The sequence below is a fragment of the Nestor notabilis genome, unplaced genomic scaffold (genome assembly GCF_000696875.1).
Source record: "Nestor notabilis isolate BGI_N333 unplaced genomic scaffold, ASM69687v1 scaffold15517, whole genome shotgun sequence".
In the NCBI taxonomy this organism is placed as follows: domain Eukaryota; kingdom Metazoa; phylum Chordata; class Aves; order Psittaciformes; family Psittacidae; genus Nestor; species Nestor notabilis.
Genome location: NW_009937049.1, coordinates 4,977 through 23,817, shown reverse-complemented (window position 1 = coordinate 23,817; position 18,841 = coordinate 4,977). Strand labels below are relative to the sequence as shown.

The 18,841-nt window shown below is 35.0% G+C and overlaps 1 protein-coding gene across 4 annotated transcripts; it reads right to left on the bottom strand.

Moving 5' to 3' along the window:
• Nucleotides 1-291: 291 nt before the first annotated feature.
• TRAPPC13 (trafficking protein particle complex 13) lies at nt 292-18,397 on the bottom strand. 4 transcript variants are annotated; one of them, XM_010018636.1, is made up of 12 exons: nt 18,331-18,397; nt 17,363-17,462; nt 16,745-16,829; nt 15,965-16,092; nt 15,756-15,828; nt 12,642-12,686; nt 9,179-9,196; nt 6,776-6,909; nt 5,392-5,590; nt 1,717-1,817; nt 717-867; nt 292-619 (listed from the first exon to the last, which is right to left on the bottom strand). In XM_010018636.1, exons 1-12 carry the CDS (start codon nt 18,395-18,397, stop codon nt 515-517), a joined length of 1,206 nt encoding a protein of 401 aa, XP_010016938.1. In that variant the 3' UTR covers nt 292-514. The 4 variants fall into 4 exon arrangements, with proteins under 4 accessions (XP_010016938.1, XP_010016942.1, XP_010016940.1 ...); XM_010018637.1 differs by having other exon boundaries at nt 351-619; nt 717-864; XM_010018640.1 differs by lacking the exon at nt 9,179-9,196 and having other exon boundaries at nt 717-864.
• Between the last annotated feature and the right edge of the window lie 444 nt (nt 18,398-18,841).

Below are 18,841 nucleotides of genomic sequence, written 5' to 3'. Positions count from 1 at the left end.
CTCATGCCTTTATCAGGCTCTACTTCTTACAGTTATGCATGTACCATGCAAATACACTGCCATGCCAAGTACACAAAAGTGTTTCTTTTTAGGGGTTTGGATTCCAGGAATTTCTCTGAAAAAGGCTAGTTCCTTCAAACTGAAGCAATTTTGTCAAAACCACAATTTAAAACCTCTTTAAAAATAATTAAAACAACAAAAATAAGTACAAAGTGATACTGTTTCGTATCAATCTCGCCCCCTGTCCCAAGGTGATGCTAATGCAATATAATTTGCTAGAGCTACACTTTATTCAAAGGTTTTTTTTCTGTAGACAGAATGCATATGCATGTTTTTGAAAGATATAAGAACATTCAAAAAATGCTTAGAGAAATAAAATCAGCAATAGTTAAATTTATGGATATATTGGGATTTGGTTTTGCTTTTACACATTTTAATATGATTCAGCTGCTAAAACATGAAGAAGTTGGTCCAAAAAAAATTAAAAGCCCTACAGATACACAGAATTTTTTCTTCAGCTTTGTTTGACTTCTGAAGAAACTACACAGACTTGTGCAATATCATCATACTCGTATGTTCTCTTCAAAAATGTGTCTGTAAGTCTTAAGCCAGAGACACTCTAGAAAGGGAAAATATTTAGAAAAGTTGTTATTAGAAAGAATTACAAAGCCTATGAAACAGCTGTTTTATAACAAAATTGTGCTATAAAGACTTACTTGCAATCCCTGCACTGAAGACAACAATGTAAGTGCAAGATGAAGGGATGAGCTTGGGTGCAGCTTTCCAAGTTGCCTTCCTGAAACTCCACACCAGTGGATGGAATTTGTATTGCACATTTCTAAAACCAGATCCATAGTCCTTTCACTGCTAGAGGAAATCATAAAAAAGATTAATAAAATAAACCTGTGGGCCTTTTTTTAAAACACTCAAGTAGAAGTTGGTTACTTTATTATTCAGATTACTATTAATCAAGAATTTATAAATAATCGTAAGGCACCAAGCAAGATGGATTTAGCAATACTGGATAGCCTAATTCTGGATGGAGGACATGAGAAGTATCTCATACTTTCATGAGAAGTATCTGCAGACCAGATACATGCTTCAGTCTCTGGCTTCAACTTCTATTTAGAATTATTTTATTTAAATGTCACTCTTGTAACCCTTCTATAAAGAGCTACTGTAAAGCCTAGTGTAAACACAAGTCAAAATATGAATAGAGACAAACAAAAGACTATGGTGACTATGTTCCACAGGTGTTCAAGCAGTGGTGCAAAACTAGGCATAAAATCAGACTGGATACAAATAGCATTGTCTATTCTGATAAAATCACTTGGAGTTAAAAAAATCCTATATACACACTCATTTTATTGCTATGTTAACTAGTAAGAACTAAGATGGTTTGTGATTTAAGAATGAGGTGCAATCTTAAATGATACTGTAGCCAGGACCGTGTTATTCCGCTACAAATTTTTGGCAATCTCTTAGTTCAAATAGCATTAACAGATCATAATGGGAAGGGTGTGATTTTGTTTGTTTTTTGGGGTTTTTAAAAATCATTGTAATCCAGAAGATGTCTTTCAAGTAGCTTCATGTTGCTACAACTCATAGTAAAGACCAGGTTTGAGTTGTTTCAGGAGAAAATATGGAAAGATAAAATGAAGACAGCCACAACTTAACCATTCAGGAAAAAGCACAAGAATCACATGACATCATTACCTGCAATTTGTTACTTTACATGTAATGTCAAAAGGTTCTTCCAAATTTACGGTGTCTGGTATTGTCTCCAAAGAAAGCCTTACATCGCCATAACCAGGAGCCTGAGAAAGTACAAGAGTGTATTCTTAGATGCTGGAGAGTAAAATTGAAGTTTTTATTACTCAAGTTTTCATTTACTGCAATGAGGTTGGAGGAGAGGAATGTGAAGAAAGATTGGCTCTTTGTGCTTTTGATTTTCACCCAGAACACAGCAGTGCTCCATCCACTACTGATGACCACCTTCTCGATAGATTTAACAATTAATTAGACAAGGATGATCTTTATTACAATGTTTTTCATATAGTTCACATCCTTAAAGTTTGAATACCCATACACAGTTTCCAAAAAGATCAGCTTCATTCTAAGACCTGTAGGCAGGTAACAGAAAAAGGACAACATACAGTTTTCCTGCATAAACCGACCACTATTCCACATCCTAAGAAAGAAAAGATTGGGCATTCCCCCTATCATTTCAATCCACCAAGCCTCTGGCAAAATAAGTAATTGCCACCAATCAGAAAGTCGCATGATATGAACAGCTGTCAACTACCCGATTCTGTCAACAGCCAAACACATTTGGTTAACTCACATATATGTGGTGTCGTTGTCACTACCAACCAGGGCTGGTTCAAGATCATAGCATGCGGCTAAAAACCTAGATTTTCAATCCCCACAACGGTAAGAAAAAAACAAGGGAAAAATGTGTCCTGCCTGACAAGGCTAAGTTGTGACATATGGTACAGGGATGTTGTACTAAACGTTACATTTACAGCTTGATTAAAAGATACACCCAAAGAGATGCAGAAAGCCAGTGACTGACTGTAGCTATTCTTAGCAGAACTCCCAGTATTGTTCAGCTGATAGAAGGAGACCTGTTGGAACTTGTCCTCGTAAACCATGGGAGAGATAAGATAAGGATAAAGCTTTGCTGATAAGAATGGAACAATACTGGCCCAATGTTCATTCATCAATCACAGGTTGGAAAGATTGCGAAAGAAGGAAGCAGCCGATCTTGATAAGGAGGAACTAACCCTTTGTATAAGAAAGGATGTTGCAAGAGGAAGTAAGATGTTTGACTAAATTGCTTATCTTATGCTAGGCAATCAGTGTGTGCCCAGTAGACCAATCACTATGGGACGCGCTAGGTAGGGATAAGTATAAATGTATCTGGGTAACTGTAATAAAGTGACATCTTGCTTGCATCAAGCTGCGTCCGTCTCTTAATCGCGGCAACTGACAGGCTGCGTACAGGCTTTGGTCATACACAGTTCATTACAGACTGAAGACAGATGAGATTTTAGAAAGCATATTAAATTGGACGTGTGTGTGAGCAGGTTAAACTGATGGAAACTTCAGACTAGGCAATCAACGTAAATATGGAACCTTTCAAGAAGAGGAAGTAATTAGCCAGAACTGGAAAAAGGCACGCGTTTTCAGCTGCATTAGCTGACAGGACGAAATCTACTTGAAAACTTATACCTAGTTCCCTAAACAATGCGTAGTTTTCCACAACATTAGATTCTTCTGAGAGAGAGCTATTATAAGAAAAATAAAAAAAACACCCAAACCAACCCTCCTCACCCCCAAAACAAACCAACAAAACCAACCAGTAATAAAAGCAGTATTTTACAGAGTAAGATTAGCAGCGATTTACCAAATCAAGACAAGAATCGGAGCAGATGAGAAGGCCTAAACCAGTACGTATCTGTTGGCCTTAGCAATAGGAGGAATACAGTTTTCATCAAAAAATGAGATAATTGCTCAGCGTATGGAATCAGCTAGACAATTCATTGCTTGTGCTACTCAAGAATAATGTTAACATTACTTGGACTAGTCCTAGTCTAGTCCTGAACTGAATGCCTATGAGCAGGTAAGCATGCTGTGGACATGCATCTGCCTCATGTAACACTGCCCCTCAAAAGAACGGTAGTTGTGAATTCCAAGACCGCTCCACCAAAACCCCCAAATTATGGTAGGAAATTATCCAATTACTTGTTTCAAAAGTGCACTCCTGATCACAAACAAACAATGACAGAGGGGCACAGTACAGGTAAATTCTAGACCTATACAGGAAACAATGGTTGTAAGACTAGTAAATGTATTAGGAGGAAAATGATGGAAGGTGAAAGAAGCCTATCAAATAATCTGATAGCACTTAAAAGATGAGAAGATCAGAGGGAGTTGCACTGCAGCTCAAAGGGGAAAAAACCCCCTAACCTGTTTCCTGCTTTCCCAAAGTCAAATGTTGCTCAAAGTAGACAAAATAGCTCACGTTTCTCTCTTAATCACTACCACAAAACAATGACAGATGACTAAAACTAATCCTGGAATGTGGAAGTGTGTGAAATCACCAATGTTTCAAGTGCAATTCTCAAAGGTTCAACAAGAAGGGATGCCGAATGAGAGAATACTTTTAGAGAGAGGAGGTAGGGGGAAGTCTCTTCAAAGAGAAGTGATAAGAAAGATCAGTTGAAAATGAGATAGTATGTTAGTTTAAAAACAGGCAACAAGTTTCAAATTAACAGGAATAACTCAGTTTAGAAAAAACGGCAGTTTCTAATTTGATAGGGTTATACAAATACTTAACACCTCAATCAAAAACAAAGAGAAGTTTTAGCAACTTAGCCATGAATTTCTAGGATCCAAATTTGCTTGCCTAATTCCAAGCAATAGTGATTAATATATAGAATTGCTTATATATTTTATATATATTGCTTACACAGATTTACTAGATGAGGGGGGCAGGGAGACAGACAGAGCAGATGCGGAAGTCCATTTACAAGCTTTGTAAACTTAGACTAAGATCCAATTTTCAAAGCTTTTTTTACTTCTGTTCTGTATTACACCATCCTCAATTCAAAAGCTGCAATTCAGGTTTAGGTATTAACGTAGACAGCTGACTTAAGCAAGCTAGTAATTATCACTTAAAATTCATGAAAAATTTCTGTATCAGAATAGAACAGATTCAATCAAAACTGAGGACATGAAAGATAAGTAGTATTATCCTACAGACAAAAATCGTTAATCAAAAAGAAAATGTCTGTATGAATTAGGGAGCAGACTTCTGTGTCAACAGTTGGCATACTTAAAGGAGTTCTTTTGTCAGTTTGTTGCCAAGAAGTTAATTTTCATAGAATCATAGAATAGTTAGGGTTGGAAAGGACCTTAAGATCATCTAGTTCCAACCCCCCTGCCATGAGCAGGGACACCACACACTAAACTATGTCACCCAAGGCTCTGTCCAACCTGACCTTCAACACCATCAGGGATGGAGCATCCGCAACTTCCTTGGGCAACCCATTCCAGTGCCTCACCACCCTCACTGTGAAGAACTTCTTCCTTATTTTACTCTAACCTATGTATTTTGCTACTCAAGTTACTTGATTCTGGCAATTCAATCCATTCAGTTATGTTCAGTGCTGTGAAAAAGAAAGAGGCAATATTATAATACCATTCACATGACCAATAACACTTTTTGTTCAGCTACAGTCCCCCAGAATAGTATTTTTTCCACATTTTGCTGACCAAATGTTATTATTAAGTTTCTCAAATATATAGATATGAACGTGAATTCAGTATGAGGTCCATAAAGCAGGTTGCCTTGCTAAATTAAACTGGTGCTTAAGTTAAACATACCATTCTTTGCAGCTGGCTAGTTTGCAGCCTTCCTCGTTCACCCAGATTAGTTTTCCATACTATGTCTAGTTTACCAATCACTGTTACACCTTTTATTACTCCAGCTTTCTCTGCAAATTCTTGCTTTGGTTTTAGGCAATATAAGTACTGACGTGTATCCATAGGTTGTAAATAAGTTCTTGAGCCAAAAGTAGACTCACTAAAAGGAAAAAAGAAAAAAAGGTCTTAATTATAACAGTTATGTTTAAGAAGACTTAGGAAACCAATCTTTTTGTTGATCCCTCACCAGTCTTACTCTGTGTGTGTGTCTATATTTCATTCATGGCAAAACACACAGAGTATTTTTGTTTCCACAACAGAAAACAATTCTAGAACTTAAGCAGCATCAACGATCAAGGCAGAAAAAAACCCCAAAACTATTCATCTGAGTAAGAGAGAACAGAGGTGGAAATCCATTTTGCTAAATTTATTATCTGGTGTCTTGGGTACCTTAGCATTTAAGCACAAGTCTGGTAATTTTACTTCTGCTATTTGGTTCCCTCCCAGTATATCTCAGTGTCCTGAGTCTAAGACTCCCATTCAGGACAAGAACCATGGTAGGAGCTGCAAACACATGTAAGGACAAAGCTCCAGTATGTTATAGGTGAACCCTTCAACAGACAAGGAGAAGACAGAATTTTCACTTCAGCCCCCACTGCAGAAGCACCCAAATATCACCTGCTCCAAAAACTCCAAAAAAGCAACTGCAACAGTTAACTTCTACCCAGACATCACCAGCTTTTGTATCCACAACAGTTTATTGAACACAGTAGACAAATCTTCTGGTATGTGGTATTTTACTGACACTAAATGACATTTAATTTATTTCAGCATGACAATTATTTCGTATTTCAAAATCCTATAAAGGCATTCACTGATTCATTTTGACTGCTACCTTGCTAGACCTTGATGCAAACAATTGAAAACAGTTACCAGTCTGCTAGAAGGAAGCGATGACAAGTCAGATAGTCCTTTATGGCTAAATCTGTATACACAGATCAAGACAGAACCAGATGTGGGCTAAATTTTATATAGGGGATACTGAAGTAGTATGTTTTCATGTTACAATGTCATCCATGTTACAAATTATTTGAGGATAATTTGTATTTGAGGATTAAGCTGGGGACTTCTCTACTAGGTAGAATTACAAAGTTTTAAGAATAGTTTCTACAAAAGAAAACCGTAACAGCTTTTCTAGTTGGTACATAACAGGAATTTGATTTTTTAATCAAGCAAAGTAGTACAGTCCTTCTATTTCAGACAACTCACTAACTGTAATGCTTACATTTCCTGAAACCATAATACAAAGAGTTTCAAAGCCAAAATATCCTGAATCTGAACATACCTTTCCCCTGCTGTGTCAACTGTGTTCAGTTCTGCAACATTGTACATCATAGATGGTTCTAAAGAAACCTTCTCCATAAACATTGGAGAGGTAGTGATATTCTGAATCTGAGCTTCTAGAAACACTTCATCTGTCTGGAAAAAACAGAAGTGCAAGTTCATGAAAATGTGATTAGTGTTATTAAAAAGAGTAGACAGTCCTATTGTTAAAAAAAAATAATAACGTCACATGTGTTTAGTTCATGCCTGCAAATCAAATTAATTAACGCAAGAAAAAACCTTAATCCCAGTAACAATAGGAGCAAAAGTGTTAGTCAACAGGTATCTCGCCAAACAATGGATGTGGGATAATTTCACCATGTTCTAGCTATGGCTTATATGTAATGCATCAGATCACCACTTCCCAAGACTTTCATCAAAACTCAATAGCAACCCAAGTTTTAATCCAAATTATTAAAAAGAAAACAATAGAGTGGTAAGGAATTACAGTGCACAACAACATGCCAAGCCAGATTACTAGTGCATCAAGCTGTATTAAAAAAAAAAATTAAAGTAAGAAAGACTGTGTTTTTCTTTAACTGAAGTAAAATAGTTCAGGTGCATGCTTTGAGATTTTTTGATTATTTCAAAACACTGATGTACTGGCTGAAAAGCAAAAACGAGCCTCATCTGTCACTCAGCTGCATCATGCCAATGGTTACCAAAATTGTATGCATCCAACAATTTAACTGGTGCTTTACCTTCAAAACAGCCTGTAAGACATATCTGTTAAATGAAGCTAATGCCTGAAGATGGCATATATGAGGACCAATTCTAATACAGGAAAGAAAGCTACATACTGTTAAAATTCAGAAGCTGAAAAACCATAGGACTAAAAAGGTGGTCTGCCTCATTGCTTCTGTGGCATTGCAGATGACTGAAACCACTTTGCAGCTCTAAAATCTCAGGATAGCATAATTATAGAAAGCTCAGTCTGTTAGAGATATGAGCCCCTGAAAGTGAAAAACAAAAGCAAAAAAAGTGCTATTTTTTTTTTTTTTTTTTTTTTTTCAAAAAAAGGGTGTATGTGTGTGCACCAAATCTGATTTACAAGAGTTACTGATTCAGGCAGTTTGACTAGATGATTGCTGTAGGTCCCTTCCAACTGAAATACTCTATTCTATAAATTCAGTATGAAGCAGTATTTTATTATGATAGAAAAAAAAAGTATTTTTATGGGGAAGGTAGAAGGAAGTTTACAGTTTCTTTTTAATCATTGTAAATAAATTATTTCACTATACAAAGGGAGTCCTGCTTGTGAATTACAAAATAAAAATGGATCAAAATAGTCAAAATATTTTTAGGCTCAAAAGGCATTGCTTTAGGAGAAATACAGAAAGGTACTGGAAATATTTGTTGTGTCTTGTATACACATGTTAAACACAAACCAGATGATAACATACATATACTTATATATATACATATATGTGTGTGTATATATATATATATAGTAATGAAAACTCTGCCAGCTCCATGGGTTACAGACAGACCTCACACCTGCAGAAGGAGCTAGAAATAACTCCAACTAATACATGGCTCTCAGTAATCATTACCACTAGCACCTGACTGTCACATAAATTGATGTGATTTATATCCCATAAATCCATTGCTGAAAGTGTCCATTTACCCAAATTTAGTTGGTTTTCAATGCAGCAACCATAGGCAGAAATTTGGAAAAAGCTAATTTGAAAGGGATAAGAAAAAACAAGCAGCATAATGAAAAAGCAAGTTAGTCTTGTGTTATTCCTAAATTGGTTTAGTGTAACATTTTAAAAATAAATGAACAATTACTTCAGATGAATGCAGTTTATTTAAATACAAGGCACACCTTAAAGTGAAATCAGATTGCAAAAATACCATACTAACTCATCAGCTGTCACATGCAGTAAAAAGTTGGAAAGTGCAGTTTCCAGCTAGCGAAAGGAAGGAAGAACATCCAACTGCTGCTCTCTCCTCAAACCCACTGTCTCCACCAACCAGATGTGAAAAGTTCTGTCACAGCTTACACAAGCAGTGCTGTAGTAAAACCTACATTTCTCTGGGTCAAATGCAGGAAAATTTTAGAAGGGAATAACTCCCATTTCAAACAATGCTTCTAGGCAAATTTTGGTGAGATATTTTACAGGAGGACCCCTGTAAGTATGAGTCTGTAATAATCAACTTTTGGTTTCAACAATGGGCATTAAAGAAAGAGCTAACCCTTTAAATGATTAGCTGCACATAGAAAGATGAGAAAACATGAGTTAATGATATGCAGAACAAACATTGCTTTTCCATTATGTTTTTAAAAGAATGTCAACAACAAGCACAGAGACAGATAGGCAATTAAAAAAGCATACATATTTATAAAAAAAATAAAAATTACCACAGAACTGAGGTCACTCTAATGGGAAAATAAAAAAAGAATACATTAGAGAAATTAGGGTTAAATGTTAAAGAAAAAGGAGGCTAACTTTCAAACAAAATGCATTTCTGCATTTTTTTGCACCATCTAAACAAGATAGCATTAGTAAGACAGAAACGTAAATAAAAATGGATGCAAACAAGGATGACAACTACATTTCTAATAAGTTATAGCTAGTATGGTTACATGGTTTACTAGCTTTGCTTCAGAACCAATCCGAAGTGGAGCCTAAGGCACACAAGTCACAGATAAGATATGGTAGAACAAACTGACCCCCCAAAAAAGAGTTAGTTTTTAAGCAAGTTAAAAGTTTGTCCTGAATTTAAATCCATGCAATGGTTGCACATGAAATGGGGAAACAGTCCTTATGATTTTACAGATAATTTGAAGTATCCACATGTATAAGGTCTCAAAATAAAAATACTGTGGTAATGTTTTCTAGCAAAGCTACAATACTGTGTCTTATAATAACATCTGGCATAACATAATCAGGAAAAAATCTTTTTTGAATATCAATCATTCAAAAAAACCCAAGTTTAACTCCACCCTTTGTTTTCCTAAGTGTCTGTGTATTTGTCTCCCTATGTATGTTTGCCGGAACAGAACCTTTTACATAACACCAAAATCAGTGACAGATTTTATATAGGGCAGGGCAGGTAATTCAATCTCAGGATTGCAGCACGTTGAGACAACGGGGCATGTGTTCTATGCACAAATTTCAGTGATCAACTTGATTTGGATGCCACTGCAACATGAGCAACAAGCAAGAAAATTAAGGTTCAGCGTCATTCCTTTAGAAAAAATGAAATTACAGGTTATAATTTCTAGCAGAGAATAATTTTAGTTACAGACTTTATGAACAGGTAGCATCACATCTCTAACGTCAGTGGTAACAGTTTAACTGGTTAGTCAACCTTTAAAGACTAATAACTGACACATACGAATTTCGTATTTTTTCCCCTTCTCCCAAGGATAACAATCTTTCTTACTATTCAGAATGAAGGTCTTGGTGATTTGACAGCAATATATCACATACAGCATTTAGACAAAGACTTATTCTATTTTTTGGTAATTTTATTTGACTTCTGTGGTCACAACACATAGAAGAACTTCATATACTTTCAGAAATTAAATATGAGTAGTACTCTATCAACGTGCTAGGCAAATGAGAATTGATAGATAATCCAAAATCTTTAAAAAAAAAATAAAAAAATAAATTTTAATCAGACATATGGATACTATGGTAATGGGAGTTGCATAAATTCATGAACAGGAAGAACAAAGGCATCAAAGCAGGCTTTAAAAATGTTTACACAGTGGGGTAGGGGACAAAACAAAACAAACAAAAAAACCCCAAAATAATAGATCTTTATCATGAGGAATCGGTGGCTAATTGAAAATTAATTTTATTAAGTCCCTTATCAAGGCCAGTCAGTAAAACAATTTTGTAAGGAAAGGATATTTTTTAACTATATCAAAACTTCTGACCAGAATTTACGTTAAAGAGGTTTTACTTCCATTATTCCCATTCATTATGAAATGTTTCAGCACAAAATAAAATTTACACATGAAGTATGGAGAGACAGCAACATTTAATTTATCTGGTCCTCTTTCCCCTACCACGTATTTTCTATCTGAAACAATTTTGTTTGTTCCCAGAGGAATTACTTAGTTTTTTAGAATTATTTTTGTTCTTAAATCACAGCAGGAGGCATTTCCAGACATTCCCATTTATGGATAATAATACTAGTTTTATAAAGCACTTGACCAGTGGTATGTGCTTATGTTCCGACTCTACTTGGATACCTCACGCCTGGTCAACCTCAGGATTGAAGCCTGTGGCCTAGATACATGTACCAAGATATTTCTAGGAAAACGTTTTTCTCTTTTCCTCAGAACTATGATATTTACATCACTTATGACCTATGCCTTGATTTATCCTCCCTCTAAATAAATTACAGGCTACATATTAAATGTCTCATAATTTACATGCCATTCATTCACAGCAGAGAGAAAAACTTCATGGAAAGTTTCCTGCACAATTCTGAATAAGACAGATCTTTGCATCTGGAATCCTCATTTGTACAGCAGAAATTCTTATCTGTTATTTTTCCCTGCTGTTTTCTTTATCAATATTGATGTCAGAGATGGAAAGACATACTCCTGACACATCTCTACAGCCATAATCTTGCATGATGAGCCCCAAGTGTGACTACGATGGAGATAATTAGAACAATAAATTTGGTGACTCTCTCTCTTCTACAAGCAAGTCATAGCACATCTATCTGCTGAGTTAAGAAAAACAGGAGAGGAAGATATTTTCTACTTAGCTTAACAAAGTTCTTTTTCAAATTGCCAAAATTCCATGTATTTTGCTTCTCCTCTCACTGACACTTCAGTCTTTTTTCTCCAAACTACTGCAATATAAAACACCTACTGCTTCACTTTACCTTTTAAGGTATTTCAAACTGTTTAAAAATACTAATGAAGGTTTTCAACCAAATGACTAGTGTAATAGCTGACCACATTTCAGGGATTATGGAAGAAGTTTAATACTCATCATGGAAGCTCTCAATGTACTCTGCAAGTATAAATCTGAACTTTGTGCAAAAAATACAGACTACTGTGCTTACAAAATTAATCTACTTGCTCACTGTCACAAAGGAGGTAAGTGATAATGATGGAAACAAATGTTCTAACTTCTTATGTAATGAGATAATGATGGAAACCAATGTCCTAACTTTTTACGTGATGAGATATTGTGGAAGTTTATATCCTACAACAAACCTATACACTTGCATTGACAGGGAATGTATGTCTACCAATAAAATGAAAGCTGCATGCAATTTCTAAGACTTTCTACTATCTGTGTCACCTTCAGTCAAAGTTCTTTTCATAAACAGCCAAAGCCAAATGCCTAAGTATGCCCAAATAAATACACAAGGCACATATAATATCATTTAGTTTTGAAGCACTGTGTGTGACTGTCACAAACCTAAAAAGTAACATTTTCCCAATGTTAGTAAGACCCTTCTGTTTGACAATTTACATTTCTCTAACCTGGTAGATTATTATCTCCCTTGTGAATAATTCATCACTCTTACAGTATGTACTCTATCAGCCTAAATATAGGAGCAGTAACTGAAAGTATTTGAGTTTATGGGGAAGCGGAAAATATGCAAAATTGGCAATTACATTAAGGTCTGACATCTGCCATAGTTACCATCTCTTTCACCCCTTCATCAAAAGTGCATTTGTTTTTAAACTGAATGATATAAACTCACCACCTAATTTTTTCCCTTTAAAACTGATAATCTTTCTCAGAAAGGTGTACTTAAGAAGCTCTTTGAATTTAACCTAACCACCTAACGTGAAGTAGTAAACCCAGCACACCAAAACAAACCCAGATACATGTAGCTCTCACCTCAGCATTGTAGAATTTGGTTTTCACATCTAGTGGTTTAAGAACCTGAATGAAATGGAAAAAAGACACATTGACAATTGGTTTCTCAGACAACTTCAGCATAAACTGTTTGTAATTGCCAAGATCTTTACTAAAGTGTTATTTTTCATTTTAACCTTGCATAAAACAGGTGCATAATGAAATACATGACATAATCAGCTAAAACCTCACAGTTCAGCATATACACTTGCTGCTTATTTGCACGCTTGATTGCTTTGCTTCTAAGCAGTTTTCTCAAATTGAAAACAAATATTCCTAGACCTAAGCCCTGGCCTCATTCAAAACTAGACAAATCCAGTGCACTAAGTAGATCTATGTCTTTAAAGCAACACTACATCCATCCTGTATCCTGAAGGGGTCTGCACTTGTGTTCAAGAGTGAGCAAGAACAATTTACAAGTCCTTCAGTGTTCTGCAGTAAAAGTTGCTGAGGGCTTCTCTAGAAACAGAGAAATATTCATACAATTAGCTTAAGCAACAAACCATTATTAGGCTTCACTTTCTTCCAGAAAACACAACTATTATAAGAAATAAAAAACCCAATAAACCTCTTTAATCACATAAGAATATATCAGCAAGAGTAAACAATTTGATGATAGAAAAGGTGATATTAAAGCACTGGTTCTTAATTGCTTGAATTTTGTACATAAAGCCACTACAGTTAACACGTTCAAATATAAAATAAATATACACTGATGTAACAGAAAGAAGTAATCTTCAGTTATAAGGAAACAATTTTCAATTATCTTGCTGAAGACATTTACTTCCCTTTATCCATGGAAAATTTTCTTTTGTTTGCATGTAAGTGCAGTGCATCCTGAAACACCCCTAAAGTTTCAAGTTGTGAACAATTATTTTAGCCCTGAAGAATTCAAGATTAAACAGTACTCTTCTCAGAGATTTTTGCATTATAACAGGCGTGATACTCAACTCTTTCAAGTACTCATAACCATCTCTCTCTCTTATGAGAAAAAAAGAAGTAAAAATTTTAATTTGGGTTTTTGTGGGTGGAGTGTTTTTTTCCCACCAAATATTTTGCTTCAGTGAGCTTCTTACTAATTTCCCTGAATGCTGAAATTTTCTCTCTTTGATAAAGAAAATCTTTCCCTTCATTCCAGTAAATTTCAAGTGGCATTCCAGTAAAAATCAAATAATTATTGTGAGGTTCACACATGCCCTCCCCTCAAATCGAAACAATAACCAAACCCTAGAAAGAATCATTTCTTTTCCATATAAACATCATGGTGTTAATTACTCATAGGAAGCTTTGGAACAAAAAGGTACTCTGCATCAGTATGGAACTGCATATAATGGTTGCAAAAGAAGCTGTTTAAAACTAACTATAACACCAGTTCAATTTAAAAGATCCTAGAATCTGTCGAAGAGAACATGGTGGGGCTTTTCTTGTTATAAAACAGTTGGTGGGACCTCAGACACCAGCAGCCAGCAGTTTTTCATTGCAAAGACCTTGTTGAGTTTTCTGTGACGCTTCTTGCTGTTTTTTCTCAGATTTTCTAGCTGTTGTCTCCAAGTCAAATTAAAAAAAAAAAAAAACCCCAACCAAAATTGCTCAGTGAAGTGTTTTTTTCATAATGAATCAGAGAGTATTTATAAAATGGTGTTAAAATGTATATGTACTTTCTGAGAAGTTTTTATGCTTCCTTCTTTGAAGGAAGAGTTTCAAATGTGACACATAACTGGCCTTATCTATTTTGGCATTAAAGTTGCCTGTGCTGGATTCAGCTAAAACCAAGGAATTACAATATGAACGTAGACCCCCTAAAAAATGTGCACAAATAAGCTTCCATATCAAATCTAAAGGAGGCAAATTGACAGGTTGAACAAGGCTCTGGCAATAATGAAAGTAGGGATGGAAGAGGAGATATGAACTGGAAATTGTATGTGTTCATTTGTGATTAGAGAAAGCCTAGAGGGGACAGAGGTACAGAATACTGAAATCCTGGGGGACAAAAAACGGAAAAATGGAAAGGGAAACAGTTTCACACAGAGGGCAAGGCAAAACACACGAAGATGAAACTCAGCTTCAATAAAAATGAAGAAACACTGAAGAGTTTCTGAGTTCAGAGAAGAGTGCAACACAAAGATTGATATGAAATTATTTTCCCTAGGATTGTCTGGAAACACCTTTGATTAATCAATACCTCCCATTTCAAGACCCACAAGTACTAACAGCAGTCAGGTGTCTTTTGCAGCGCATGGCAATTTAGCCTTCTAAAGACTGAAATGTTTTTTTCTGAAGTACATAGAATACCATAGAATACTATAAAAAAGCAAAATGAAATCACCTGCAACTTGCATAAGATACAGGTCCCAGTTATATAATGGTCCCGTATTGCCAGACACGACAGTATCTAAAATTGTATTCAGTAAAGCATGTCACCTAATCCTTCATTCTACAGGAAAGAGCCCACAATTATTTCAGTAAAAAATAAACATCCATTAAACACACAAATAAAATGGACTTTCCTGCCAGAACTAGTCCACAGACAACAAGAATTTCCTGCTTTCCTCAGTTACTCTAATCTCAAGTCTAGAAGTTTGTGAAGTGGAACAAAAGGTTTCAACTTTGTCAATTACTTATTAGTCAGATGTAATACATTAGACTTCTTTTCTTAGTTTCCTTTAAACACCCAGCCATTAAATTTCAATGTAAGAAACGTTACACACACTAGAAGTAAAATCAGAATTTTACCATCTAACCTCAAAGGTTAAAATGTGTCAAGGAGTGAAAAATACTTGTTCTCTTTTTGATTTAAAAATAATCATAATGCTGGCTGCTACAAAAAGTTGTGTTTGTTTTTATTAAGAGTAGACTTTTCTTTCTCATTAAATGAATAAAAATCATAATATGTAGTATTATTTCTGAAATGTTTAACTGCGTAACAATTAGAAACTACTTCATGTTCATGTGAAGTTTACAGCAACAGTTACAGGATTATTTTTAAAAGTCGAAACAGATTTTTAGTATGTAAAAGCGGTTTTGAAGTACCAAATAGTTTAAAACGGGTTTTCCAGTTTCAACGTCTTATTGAGAGTAGAACACTTTGTGCAATACCTGAAATTTGAAGAACTTTCTGAAGTACATCTTCTCTCCTGTCTGCGTAGTGTAACTTACTGCACAAACTAGGCTGAAAGAAACAATTTTTTAAGAAGTAATTTGAATGACTTAAATTTTGTGCCTCTATCAAACTAGCAACAGAATAGCATGCATACGCTGCTGTTTCATTTAAGCTCATTTTATCATAGAAAAATTTAAAACCTTACATGTGTGTTCCTATCTCCTTTACTTCATGATGGATCACATCATCAATGCAACAGTCAGGTTTAAGTTCTGCCACTGCAGCACTAGAAGCTGAAAGGTTCAAGCGCTGAGAACTTGTCTGAAGATCAGCCTGGGGACAGAAAACCAGAGCACTGGTTAGAACTGCAACTCATTAAAGAAATTTAAAGAAGAATAACTTATGTTATCAAGTACTAGGTTTCACTGAGCATTATGTACATGCTTTTATACATATAATATAAATAAGTTATGATGATGAGTTATTTATTTGTCAAAGACTGGGTTTAAAATATACATAAACAATCCAATCCTTTAATACGCATCTTATAAAATCTCTATTTACTTTTACATTGAGTTCCACAATGACTTCTGGAATTTATATTCTCAATGTATTATTTGTTCAGCACAAAGTAAAATACAAGTCAATGCATGCTTTACAGAGACTTGCTTTGATGACAGTGTAAGTGCAAGTAAGCAAATATAACACCCAATTTTTTGGTTGTGGAAGTTTTATTACACCAGTTCTCCAGAGAAGCTTTTAATGTATCAAATTTTTTCAATACAATCCTAGTTTTTAATTTTAATCTTTAAAGATTTCTATTACCATTTCTATTTTTATGTCTTCCTGTTTCCAATTTCCAGGTATGTTTTCTGGATTGGAAAAAGGTATTTCTTGAAGCCCATATATTTACACAAGATATTCTCAGAAAACATACTCAACATATTTTATTTTTTATATAGTAAGTAGATTCATCTTCACATACCTTTACCAGTATGTCCTTGACAACTTGATTACTATCATTGTGTACACTAATGTAACTGGAAAATGTCTCTCCCAGAAATATATTTCTGTGTTACAAAAAAAAAAGTTCAGTAACAGTTATTTTAAAAAATACAGAATATTTCACTGAAACCCCTTTAAGTTCTGATGAAAATAAATATACACACACACACACATATATGTTTGCCATACTTCTAAAGGTCATCCTTCTAAGACAAGCTTCAGAAAAGAACAAATCAAGATTTTTTTTTCTAGATAAAAATCTTAAGAGTAAGAAGATGGTTTACATTACCCACAAAAATCACTGTAGTGTCAAATGTGGTTTATAGTTAATTATTAACATTAATAATTCACCTACAGCTGCAAATTTCTTTCAATTTTCAATGCTTTTTACACTCAGAGTCAGGCTACAGACAAGAAACATCAGGCAGCACACATTTATACGTTGTGTCACATTATAAACCAAGCCACAGATTACGTTTAAGATGACTGAACATCTCATTGCATAACAACGTTAAAAAAAGAAAGAAAAGTAACAAATACATTATCCTTAAATGAATACTAAACCTTGCATGTTATAATTACAATAATAAGTTCTTACCCAAAATTCTGAGGCAAAGTCAGCATTTCTCCTAGCATCAAAGTTTCTGCTCCCTTTACAGTAGAAGGATCATCTTTCATGAGCTGGTTAAAGAGATTACCTGTAGAAATATCAAACTGCTAGTATCTAAACATTTGCTAAATCTAAAGGTTTGTTTACATTAAAGTTATGACATTTAATAACTTATTGCAATTTACTTCAGACATACTTCTTTTACAACCAACTTGTTTAGGGAAGAAATACGTATCTACAGGCTTGCCTAGAAATTATAACTTGTTTTCAGGCACTTGCGTCCAATAAATCAGTCAGAACGTATACTGAAGGCCACAGTCCCAAAGGCCAATCTCAAATTAACATTAATCTTTAAGGGAAATTCTGCCTGAGTAAAGCACATTATATAACAAAACTAATCAACCCCACTTCCTTCCTTCCCCTATTTGCTTTGTATTTCCAAACAATCCTCTTTTCTTGAATCTTTCCTTTGCCTCTTTCTTATATGTGACTTCCAGACTGCAACTGGGGAACAACCCAGGGATTTTCAGCATATGACTGTACACCAAGCATAATACAATTCAAAAGTAGTGATTCTTGCAAAATAATTCTCAATTGAACATTCATGTGTTGGTTCTAACTACCAAGGCATTTTTTCCAGATAAAGATGACAGTCACACCAAACTTCCTACAATGACACATATCTCATTCACAAGCACCTTCTATCTTGTGTGTTAAACTACTCAGACTTTGAGCTGATGTGTTTGCAACATCACCAAGCTTTCAAAACTGTAGGTGAAGAATTGTAGTGTGCACTTTGGTATCTTCCTATAGCCATTACTAAACATAAACTTATTGCTGTTTCGGATTATTGTCTATAGGAGTTATAAGACTCCTCTGACATCTAAGTCTCAGATGCTCACCTTGCATAAGCTTGCTAATATGCACATAATAATCAGTCAGTAGAAAAGACATACCTGGTAAATCTCTTTCTTCACAAGTCACTGGAATATTAGTGAATAAAGTAGGTTTGGTTAGCCTCATCACTGCAAAAATAAAAAAATAAACCACAGGTCAATAAAAAAGTATTTTTAAATTTTATTTTAGAAGTACAATTTTGTCTTGCTCTCCACAAAAAAAACCCACAACCACCAAATCTTAGTCTGAAAAAGTGTAACACCTTTTTGGATCACCTGGTCTTTTTCAATATAACAAATACCTTGCCACTCTGAGAGCCAAGAACTCTGGTGATGCCATTGCTCCTTCTTGCTTTATTCCTCTGATTTAATTATTTTGATATACAGTTCAGTGTAGTGGGCTGTATTGGTTCACAAGAACATGCACCTCAAATCCGGTGTTCAGTTCTGGGCCTTCACTATGAGAACGATACTGAGGTGCTGAAGTGGGCCCAGAAAACGGCAATGAAGCTGGAGAAGGGTCTGGAGCACAAGTCTCATGAGGAACGGCTGAGGGAACTATGGCTATTTA

Bases quoted from the DNA above. Each gene is read 5' to 3' on its own strand.
- TRAPPC13 (XM_010018636.1), bottom strand. From the start codon at position 18,397: ATGAGGCTAACCAAACCTACTTTATTCACTAATATTCCAGTGACTTGT. The intron at 16,830-17,362 runs GTAAGAACTTAT...TTTGTAACACAG, and splicing joins ACTTTGCCTCAGAATTTTGG to AAATATATTTCTGGGAGAGA. The intron at 868-1,716 runs GTAATGATGTCA...GATTTCCTCTAG, and splicing joins TGTAAAGTAACAAATTGCAG to CAGTGAAAGGACTATGGATC.